This window comes from Gavialis gangeticus, unplaced genomic scaffold (assembly GCF_001723915.1).
Source record: "Gavialis gangeticus isolate Ggan-Ray unplaced genomic scaffold, GavGan_comp1, whole genome shotgun sequence".
Lineage (NCBI taxonomy): Eukaryota > Metazoa > Chordata > Crocodylia > Gavialidae > Gavialis > Gavialis gangeticus.
In genome coordinates, this window is record NW_017729034.1 from 4,159,184 (window position 1) to 4,170,702 (window position 11,519).

At 46.0% G+C, this 11,519-nt stretch overlaps 1 protein-coding gene across 2 annotated transcripts in view; it reads left to right on the forward strand.

Annotated features, from left to right (window-relative positions):
- The window catches only part of QTRT2 (queuine tRNA-ribosyltransferase accessory subunit 2), a 27,219-nt gene that overhangs the window by 13,752 nt on the left and 1,948 nt on the right, over positions 1–11,519 (forward strand). For both annotated transcript variants that reach the window (XM_019526908.1, XM_019526909.1), the window contains exons 5-9: positions 2,229–2,438; positions 3,891–4,090; positions 7,614–7,765; positions 9,223–9,340; positions 10,708–10,935. In XM_019526908.1, the coding sequence (XP_019382453.1) occupies positions 2,229–2,438; positions 3,891–4,090; positions 7,614–7,765; positions 9,223–9,340; positions 10,708–10,935 (908 nt within the window). The remainder of the gene's footprint in view (positions 1–2,228; positions 2,439–3,890; positions 4,091–7,613; positions 7,766–9,222; positions 9,341–10,707; positions 10,936–11,519) is intronic.

The following is an 11,519-nucleotide window of genomic DNA, read 5'->3' on the forward strand; positions in this document are numbered from 1 at the left end:
ATAAAATATAAATTGATGCTAACAATGAAAATGTAATTATGTAATTTAATGTTATCTATTGGAATGAACTGTTCTGTACATAAAGATATGTTTTCTCCTGGGGGGCAAGGGGCACCAGCAGGGCCGGGGGGCTGTGGTGTGGGGGAAGTGAAGGGCACCAGCAGGGCTGGGGGGACCCTTAATTTTAATCATGGGTTTGGGCGGTTTTATCAGAGAATTTGCGATGTTTTTATCGGGGAAAGCCAGGATCCCTGGTGATCACCTAGAAGCAGGTCATCTTGTGTATAGGCATAGCTTTTGCTCAACTGCTTCTCAAACACATTTTGCTTATTGGACTACTACAACCCTGGGTTGGAAAAGCTGTCCCTAGGATTGGATTTCTGTCTCCATGACAATGTTGGATGTTCCTAGTGAAGAGTTTAGCAAAAGCAGGAGATTCCTGTTTCTTTCTGATGTGAGTACCCGTCCTTTACAAAGGAGGCTGAATCCCATCCAATTCATTTTGACCACAACCATTTCTCAGTTGGCAGGACTTTCTGTTACTATTTCTCTCCTTGTAGTCCATGGAAATTGTGCTGTTAACTTCCTGACATGTTGGTGCATGTGTGTGGACAAGTGCCTTTGCCTGAATAGAATTCATTAGAGGCAATGAAACGGAATGGTTCCTTTCACTGGACAGAAAGGTCCTGCATTCCAGGCTGCAGTTGAACCAATGATCAGGCTCCTTAGCCTTTTACCAGTTCCTCAAACTATCTGGTTTTCCTGCAGTTAGCTTTATTGGATAAAATGGGCATGGTGCTAGGGGGAAAATAATTACACCGTTCACTTTTTTTATATCTGCTTGAGAAGTGAAACTAATCTGATTGGTTTTGCTTTGCCAGTCTTGTACGCTAGCACAGCATGGGTTATTCTGGGTTTCTGGTGCAGCAAGAAGAGCATTTGAATACACAAAAGCTGTTTGGCATACAAAAGAAAAAGCAGTAAAAGAAGAAATTCATGATAATGCTTGTACTCACATTGGTGGCTGTAAAACCCTTTGATTTTAAATGTGGAGGTCTAAACCATGGGAGTGTTCCTTTTAAAGCAGTGACACTCAATTGTTTGGCTCTGTAAGCTAAATGAAGGATGTGGGGCTGGTCCATAGGCCAGATCAGAACTCAACCACCAGGATTAGGTCCTGGGGGCCCTGTGCCATTTCCTCCTGCCACAGTCAAGTCTCAGGGGCTCTGTGCCATGTCCTGGTATGCTGGGGTCAGGCCTGGTGCTACCCTGTGGGCCCAATCAGGGCACAGGGCCACAGTCCCACAGGACTCCCTATGGACTAAATGACAGAGTGGCAGGAGCTAGATTTGGCCTTCAGGCCAGGGCTTGAGCACCCTTTCTTGCAAACCTTGTGAGACTCATAATTATCCAGATGGAATGATCCACATGCAGGGAAGAGGCATATTATGCTAGTAGCTACAAACTGGAGCAGTCAGGTCCACATATGACACTAAAGTCAGTCAGCATTTGAAATATGTCCCCTTTGTTTGCTCAGGAGCTAAAACATAAGAATACTCTTGTTTGGACCAATGCTTTTCCTTCCTGCCATAAAAACTGTAGGTCGGATGGTATGTGAAAGTACAAGATGGAAGCCTAAGAACACAGACATGATGGGAAGGATCTGATCATTTGACCACCTGGCAAATGGTGGTAATGCCTCAGGGGGAAAGGAGAATGCATGTGCACACTATCTGAATTTATTGCTCGAGAAACTAAGACATTTTTGTGTAAGCCTGCACACAGCAGAGATTCCTTTTCCAACATTAGTTCATGTGGTTAGAGCATAGTGTTGCATTCAGGAGACTTAGGTTATTTTTCTAGCTCTACCACTGTTTGGGCCTTGCATGGAAAAGTCACTTTGCCTTTCATCCCAACAACCATGAGAAGATGTCATTCTCATTTTACAGATGGAGACACTGAGGCATGAGGTGAAGCTACTCACCCAAAGGTCCCCTGAAGGGTTTGTGGCAGAGATGGAAACAAAACTCAGCTCTGCTTCCCAGTCTCGTGCTTGGGCTGCTAGATGCCAAAGACAGCTAGGTTTTCTGAGCAAATTTCTTTGACAGCTTGTCCAGAAATACTCTTTGACTAGCTGGCATTTTACCAAGACTCCATAGAATCCCTGGTGGTCTCTTACCCACTCCCATCAACAGCTGTCCCCATATTTTTTTGTTTGCCCACTACAGACCGTGTCCATATGGGGATGTGGTGGGCGGATGGAAATGACAGCTTCCAAGTTCATGAGCATGCAGCAAGCTCTTCAGCCCAACTGGTTCCAGTGCCTTTCAGATGGAGACACTGCTTCTGGTGAAACCAGCAGGAAGAGAGCTAAGAAGTCTGTGGACCGATCACTTTCCTTTCTGGACAAGTGCCTTCAGCTGCTAGAGAAATCACCGGTAAGGTCACAGCATCTCTGAGGCAAGTGTTTACACTGAGCCTGGTAGGAGCTCCAGGGCAGGAGCAGTAGAGCATCTGCATGCATAGTCCACTTAGGCCTAAGTCATTCTTGTGCAGGAGAGACAAACTGAGGTCTTTCACCTCTTGCACCATGTACAGAGCAGGCACAACATGAGGAGCAGCAGAGAAAGGTTTTTCTTGTGCCTGTCCTGCATTTGTGTCTTGTCCCTGATGAAGAGGAATCAACCTCTAGAAGTGAGAGAGGAATTCAGTCTTTTTAGTGTTTGGGGGTTTTTTTTGAGTACAGCTGCCTCTCCTAGGCTTGTGTTACCTTCAGTCAGCACCAGTTTCCACCCAACCTAAAGCTTCTAGGGAAGCAGAGTTAGTTATCAAGGGCCTGAGGTCTGCTGAATTACCAGTCCATAGACAATGAGAGTCCCTCCTGAAGGGAGACTCATGGAGGGGGAGCAGGGATTTTTTCCCTTGTCTAGAAGTCAGACAGTCCCTCATCCACCTGCCCTATTCATTTTATTTTTTCCTTATTTAAACTCCTTGGAGTACCACGGTCTTTCTAGCTGTTGGGGACTGACTAGGTTTCACCCGTGCTACTCAAGCACCTCCCCTTACTGGCAGACTGAATTACACTCCTTTTTTTCCTAGGGAAGGGCTGTGTGTGGCTAGAGCTGTGCTGGCTAGGAGCCCATGGTAGTGGGGAGGGGGCCAGCCTGGTCCTGTGTAGTGCTGACATTGGGGCAAGTCTGCCTGCCTTCATGCCCTGAATAGGGAGCACTGCAGTGAAGTATGCTCACTCTTTCTCCATGTGTGTCCAGTCCCAGAAATAAAGTAGTGTCACAGTCATAGATTGGTGCTGCACACGCACCCCACACTGTTCAGCTTTCTTATGTGCATTTCTTGGCTGGTTGCTGCAAGAAGACTATTCCCTTGCACACAGGGTAGGAGGAAGGGGCAGGGTGAACTTCATGGCAGTGCACTGGGTTCAGCACAGAGGTGGTGTAGACATGCCCTGAGAAGTACTGAAGTGTAAAGTGTAGTGAGTAGCAGTCATGACAGGAGGCTTTCCTCAGGTGTCCTGCAGCAACACTTGGCATTTCTGCAGTGCTGTCTGAGAATCTAATGCAGTGTCTAAAGGTGTGTTGGTGGTTTCTACCTTCGAGGGAGGTGGGTAGCTATGGAACGAACTGGGGGCAGAGCCTGGCCCTTCATTCTCCAGTTCCCTGCTCTAGGCCCTAGGCTGCACTGTTTCCAGACTGGAGCCTTATCAGCTGGTACCAAATTCCACCAATTTTTATGGGTCCAGGAAGGTGCAGTTAAGTTACCAAGGGCCTGGGGGCTGTCGTTGCTCCTGTTTCTGGGTAGTGAGGTGCAGGTCTTGTTTCTGGACCAGCTAAGTTTGCATTTTGTGTAGTGCTTGTACCTCTTGTCTGACCCAGGAGCTGCAGGAGAGCGTGCTGATTGGTGCAATCGAAGGTGGAGACGTTCTGGAGGAGAGGCTCAGGTCAGCCAGGGAGACTGCAAAGCGTGCTGTGGGTGGATTCCTGCTGGATGGCTTCCAGGGCCATGCTATGGCCAAAGAGACCAAGCTGAGATTGATGGACGCGGTCACAGCAGAGCTACCGGAGGACAAACCAAGGTGAGATATAAGTGGGGGATGTATTGCAGGCAGTTATCAGGAAATGCCTGTTCTCTTGCTGATGATTGTATGAATCACATGCTGTGCCCTCAGATATCGAGAGCCTGGGTATAATAGCTCTGATCTTGCTTGTTAAGGAAAAGGTGGCACAGGACTAAACCTATAACTGTCAACAATATGAATCTGAACTTTTGCAAGGCTTTTAGGGAGATGCAGGGTTTGGAGTCAGGCTTATTTCTAGACAGAATCCTGTTTGGGATAGGTGTACTCTGGATCACAACTAGCCTGGAACAAAGCAAAGAAAAGGTCATTCTACTCAGGAGGGGGTGTTTATTCTCACTACAAAAACTACTGCTTGATACGTTATGGCTGTCACCTGTCAGGTCTGGAACAGCAGGGGGTGCCGCAAGTCAGGAATGAAGGGCACTGGCAGAGCTGTGTGGGGAGCCCGAGGCTGGAAGAGCAGAGAGGGCTGCAGAATAGAAAAGGGGCAGTGACAGCAGAGAGGATTGTGCTTAGATGGTATCCATGTGGCAACCACTGCTTGACCAACATTGAACCAGGGCTAAAAGCATGAGCTTGTGTAGCGTAAGTCAGAAGGTCTGAATTCTGTAGCTGTGTCCAGAGATCACAATGGCTATGGACTGGCACAGTGTAGGGATTGTAACACTCACCAGTGGGTGCCACCTGGCTGAACTGCACCTGGTTCTAACCATTAGTAGAAAACCATGAAACCATGATGACCAGTCTTTCAAGATTCTTCTAAGCAAGCCCCTGGGCCTGTCAGCAGTCCCAAGATGGTACAGCAGGATACAAAGCAGAGCTTTGTGGAAGCAGAAGTAAAACCAGCCCCTCACTGATAACTCTGTGGCTTTTACTGAGCTCTGCCTATCTGCAGAGCTCTGCCCTCCTGCCACACCCAAGTCTGGAGATAAACCAGCTTCTAGTAGTAAGAGGGGAGCTCCATGATATCTGCTCTTTGCTCTCAAATCTTCCTTTGCTAGGAAAAACACATTTACCTTGGTGGTTTGTCTGAGTGTTTGAATCCTGCTTCCCTGAATTATCCCTGTAGCTGCCATCAGAGAAGCTATTCTACTTGCTCTTTCTCCTTTCAGAAATGATGTCCTAACATCGGTGAAGAGCTGGGGGAGGGTCTTGACAGAGTGGGGCAGATGCCTTTGTACATCTCCAAAGACATGAATTTGAGCCCTGCTCTAGACTCGTGCCAAAGGCTGCTGTAGTCAACCTAGCTCTACAGAGGCACAAGCCCTGCATGGGTACCCATCCCAGGCAGCCAGGTGTGTTGCCATGTGACTCCCTTCTGTAGCTGATGTGTTTTAACCACATTAAACTGATATGCTGCTTATGCTTGGGCAGCGCTGGACTTTTACAGATGGTGAGGAACAGCTGCCACAACCTGCTTTGGAGGTAGCTGCCTTTTTGTGATTTAGCATTCATCCTAGGCGGAAAGATGCTCCCCAGATCTGTGGGTACAAGGGTTTTTCGTCTCATGCTGACCAGAGCATGCTCAGAAATCTCAACATGTACAAGACAAAAACTGTATTCTCCCTCTGTATGAAGTACACATTAGCCTGGGAACTGATCCCATGTGTAATTAGATACCAGTTGTTTTACTACTGAGGAGCATTTTCTCCCAATGGTGGAGGCATTAAATGTAAAAAATGAGTCAGTCGATATCTTACCTTTTTTTTTTTTTTCTTCTTTCTCATTACCTTAATTAGGGTTATAAAAGTGACTGGATGTGCCCCCTTGTTCCTTCACTTCTCAGCCCTGCATATTTTCTCAATTATCTCTTTAGTTCATTACCCTACATTAGCTTACCCTGCTGTCAGCACAGGCAGTACACCTGCGAGAGATCAAGAAAAGCTGTTTTCTCTCTGGCCTTGTCTGTCCTCAGTGAAGCTGACAGCTGAATTTGGATGGCAGCACACTCTCTGTTGTCACTGATTGGTGTTAAGAGGTTGGAAGAGCCCAGCTGGATTGCCAGGTCCCAAGAAAAGCAGATAGTCCTGGCTGCTGGGGGAAATTGCTGCTTTTGTGTTTAAGTGGGTCCACCTGAGCAGGAAGTGGTGGGAGACAGGAAGGAAAGGGAAACTAAGGACTCATTGCATTGGCCTTTCTCATTTGTGTCTTCTCATTTCAGCAGTCCCCCTGCATACTTATTTTCATAATAGTGAATGCATTACTGTAGAAGGGAACCCTTCCCCCAGCATTGATGTATTATTACACCCTCCTCCTTCCCTTTTATAGAAGCAGAACATTGGCTGTCATAGTCCCCCTGCTTTACCTATGGCAGGCTAGGGTGTTATGTCTTGTCTTGTGTCAGGGGTGATGATAGTTTTACAAGATTTTAGATTATGGATTTGTATAGGATGATTTGATGGGGATGATCCTGCCTGAGGCAGGGGGCTGGACTAGATGACCTCTGGAGGCCCCTTACTGCTCTACTTCTCTATGAATTTAATTGACAACCTTTACCTTAAGTTCTGCTGTAGATTGCTTTCCCCTCCTACCCCTCTATAGACCCTTTTGGGTTAGTGAGGTGAAAGAAGATGAATTCCTGTATCCCAGTCTAACCACCCATATTCTGTATGCATGTGTGACCTTACTTGTAGAAGCAGTCCTGTTGGCTTGAGATGGATGCCACACAGATGGCTTGAGACAGATGTTTGAAGGTTCAGGCTTTGAGAATCCACTCAACTCTCTCATCCTTTGGACCATTTTGTGATGTTGCTGGTGGTTTCAATGAATGGCCACATTCACCTGAAATAGTGCTTTCTACACCCAAACCAAGCTACAGGGAACAGTTTTGAAAATGGCTAATGAGAAAGGGAATGTTTGAATGTGACCTGAGAAATATTAGAAGGGTGACTGAAATGGAGGTTGTGCAAGAGGGTTAGGGACCTGGTGCAGCCCCCTGCCCCCACCAAACAAAAATGCCAAGCCAAAACGAAAAAAAACCCTTGTACCCTGACAATGTGCAATGAAGTGTGTGATCTGTAGAATCAAGTGCAGTGGGTGGGTTACGAACTAGAATCAGTTTACATAAGCACCAAGGAAGCTAAATAGCTTTAAACACTATACATAAGATTTAGAGGTTGTTCAGGGTTTAATGAGAAGTTGGTGTAATATTTCCAATAGCAACATAACAGAGAGCCTGGGAGATGAGGGAAATTTGGACGGGCTGCCACATGCTGTGTGGATGGAAAACAGAAGCGCACGGCCTCATGATTGGCAATAGCCCATGTGCCAGCTTGTCTTCACCTGCTGCTGCTTTCACTGCCATAAGTATAGTATGCCATATATTTATATCATTACACTGCTGGGCTGTCTTGTGTCTTATCTTAAAGCTCCTAGTCATTACTGGGTACGTGTGGCTAACCTTATTGGACCACTGGTTGGATCCATTATGGCTGTCCCTGTGCTGGGGGAGACTGCAATTGCTCATTCAGTTCCATTCTGCACACTGCAGACTTGTATTTTTTGTATGTTTCTTTCACAGACTCATCCATGGTATTGGCAAACCTGATGAGGTACTAGAGTGCATTGAAAGAGGAGTGGACATCTTTGAGAGCGCTTTCCCCTACCAGGTGACAGAGCGGGGCTGTGCCCTGTCCTTCAGCTATGACTACCAACCTGACCCAGAAGCAGCAGGTAGATTTCTGCATAGCTGTATTGGTGTGGTCATTGGCTGATGTAAAGTGGGAGGTGTCATGGCCAGCATAGCACGTTTTAATTACTCAGGTCAGGGGTGAGGTTCTTTTGGGTGGTCCTAAAGAATGATGTCAGCCAAAGAATTTGATACTTAACCTTAGCACCTGGAATATCCAAATGAGGTCAACTGGACCATGGTTGAAAGTACTGTAGAGTTGAGGGTTCTCCATGGTTTACTGCGTAGGTGGCTTTATGGGCCCAATACTATTACGTGCTAAGTGCCCTCAAATCCCGTTGGGCCTGCTTCTGTTGAAGCAAAGCTCCCATTACGTTCAGCAACACAAGACTGGCCCCACAAATTTTAGTGGGAGCTGAAGGCACTTTGCTCCTTGCAGTGTTAGACTATGTAGCATTGCTCCTCTCTCCCTCTTCAGCTGGACAAAGTTAGGGGAAACCTTACTCACTGGGAAGCAGTTTTTCCGTGCCTTACCCACTTTGCTTCTTTAATATCAGCACTAACAAAACTAGTGCAAGTTAGTCAAATCCTCTGTGAACACGGCACTTGCTTAAATGTGTGAAGGCTTGGTACCTGCCCAGAAAGGTTTCAGATGCAAGGAGTGGTGTCCTTCCTAGACCTGGTAAGATTTTTAATACCAAAAAACTCCCCATAGTAGTATCTTCTTAATGAATCAAACTTTGAATCACTTTTTGTTTTTTTATGCTGGGAAAATTCAAAACCAGTTGTTCCCTTGTGCTCACTTTTTAGGTCCTGGCCCACAACTAAAGCCTTATGGTAGCACTACGCAGCACTAATAGTGGCTTGCCACAATTGTCTCCTTTTTGGAGAAACAAGTATGAGAAATTCCAGGCCCAAAAACCATGGCCTTGTGGAAGTTGCAAGCAGCTGCATCTCTTGAGTTTGGAATCTCCATCTGTAACTGCAGTATTGCTGCTACCACAGTCCAGCCTTTTGGATTTCACTTGTATGGAGGAGAGGGGGAGGGATCTTTAATCCCAAAAGTGCAACAGGAAAAGTAGAATGAATGTAGATGAGTCACTTATCACTTTCATTAAAATCTAAATAAATCAATAGTTCAGATGATTTCCTGCTGTATAAAATGTAATTTAGACTGAAAGTATTTTGTATGACTTTTAATAAAAAGGAATTAAACTCAGTAGAGCAGCAAAAGATGTGCAGCTGTTTCGGCTGTAAACTTTTGTCAGATTAGTTGACTCCTTGTTACCTGCCTTGCAGTATAATTAGGTTTGATCTCGTACATGTATCCGGTTCTACTATCTTAGGATAACCAAAGAGGGATGATGCTGATTTTCATAGAAAGGAGTTGGAGATTTTGGTTTGTAGCAACAGAGAAACTCAGGTGTCTTGTGTCAAGTTACTTCCTGCCCTTCTTTTTCACTGCTGCCTCTTGAAGAAGTATTGTTGCTTTTTGCCACAGTGTTGAAACAAAATTGGACCGAGGATACTGGGGGAAATGGCAGCAAAAAAGACAAGGGTGAAACCTCCAAAGCTGATTTGGAAATGACATCGTTTGAGATATTTTTGAAGGACAAAAGGTAAATGGGCAGGGGAGAGACTTTTAAATGGTGTCTGCAGCCATATTGTTTTGAGCTAATATTCTTATGCTGTGTCATGCTTGGTCAGTAGCTGGATGGCAACTACCCAGGGAACACCTAGAGTCTTGCAGAGAATGCTGGTATTTACTAAGTGCATAATACCCTCTGAGGTGGTTTTGGACAAATGCCCTAGCCTGTCATTTGGAGACAGTGCCAAGATACCATCGTTCAAGTGACAGAAAGCCAAGGGTTTTTTCTTTTCTTTTCTTCACTGTTTAGCAACTAAAAGTGTCACAGCGCTTTTCACAGCATGTTACAGCCACATTCCAACTTATGGAAAATAGCCTGTCATGAGGAATCTTATCAGTGATTGAAAGTTTTTCAGTTTTTTTAGTACCTGATTTGAGACATCATTGACAGATCCAGGTTTTGAGCAGGGGGTTGAGACCCCATCCTTTGTTAATCCTGGTCTTTTTTCACTGTGTGTCAGGAAGGGCACAGATTGAGGGGTAATTACTAGTCATTTCTCAGTCTTGGCCTACATTCCTTCTCGTCTAACTTTCATCTTCTGTAATGTTGACTGTGCTAATAGTTTGTGACTGGGCAAGCAATATTGTGGCTCTTTAACGTATTACCCCAGAGAATCCAGAGCTTCAGGCATGAATGAAAAGATCCCCATTCAGAAAAATGTTTAACATCACCCTCTGAAACTTGGTTGCATTATTCAGGCTGACTAGGGTAGGGATTCCCAACCCCTGGGCTGTGGCCTGGTGCCAGGCTGCGAAGGGTTGGCTGCCAGTCCACAGGATGGCTGGCTGCCAGACCAGAAGTGACCACGGACTGGCAAACGGTGGACTAGAAGTGGCCAGCATGCTACTGCGGACTGGCAGCCAACCCTTTTTTATACTGAGTATAAAAAAAAGTTGGCTACCTGCCCACAGTATGCCAGTCGCTGCTAGTCTGGCGTTTGCCGATCCACGGTCACTACCGGTCCATGGTTTGCCAGTCCTCAGCCTAAAAAGGTTGGGAACCCCTGGACTAGGGCCTGAGTTGAAAGCCATTGAAGACAGTGGAAAGATTCCCGCTGATGGTTTCTGTGGGCTTTGGATTGGTCTCTTAGGTGTGTGACATTATTAGCAAGAGGCTGTTGGCAGGAATGGTGTGCTAGAGCATGAATTAAGTACTATGTTGTGATGCAGGAAGAGCTTTGCCCTGACTTATTTCAAATGAGAATGTAATGTCACATTTCGCAGCCTGCTGACTGGAGCAAGGTTTCATTGCACACACTTCACAAATCCTTTTCCTTACTACTTGATACTGGACTTTTTTTTTTCTGATGGTGGCTCTTTTGCCTCCCTCTTCCTTAGATACCAGGATGATTTTGGTCCCCTTGTGCAAGGCTGCTCCTGTTACTGCTGTCAGAACCACAATCGAGCCTATGTCCATCACCTCCTGGTGACCAATGAGCTACTTGCTGGTGTCCTGCTCATGATGCACAACTTCCAGCATTACTTCAGCTTCTTTGGCGCTATCCGGGATGCACTGAGAGATGAGAGACTCGATCAGCTGAAGAAAGTAATCTCCAAGCAGGCACTGTAAGACCCAGAAAAAGCATAGCCAGTCCCTGTGAGGTCAGGGGAGATGTAGGGAGAATAAGAAGTTGTCCAGAGAGAACTCTTAAGTATAGGACAAGGGAACTTTCAAGTTGTTTGGCATAGAGAGGGAAGAAGAGAAGCACATGTGCATGAGTGCAGATAGATCCCTGTCCGGCTGCATCATGGAAGACTTTTTGGCCATTGTGGTTGTTCACTTCAGCCTCAGTGGGCATTACAGTCTGATGTCTGCCTGGTTAGAATTTGTCTCTCTGGGGAAAGAGGGATGGATCATCTGTGCATTTGCTTTCTGTGAGATTCTGTCCCTTGCACCACCCTCCTCAATGTTCAGTACCAATTTTGTCCTCCATATCAGAGCTTCTTGGGGTCCTTTTGTAGATGTCCACCAGCTTTTCTTCCTGCCCTCCTTCTTACTGCCTCATCATCATCCTAGGCTAGGAAGAGAGGAATCAGTGATAGTTATCTCCATTGTGGCAGGCCAGAGCACTTGCCCCAAAGACAATAGAACAAATCTCCTTATGCAGCCTGTAAATTTACAATTAACCTTCACTTACACTGCCATGCAC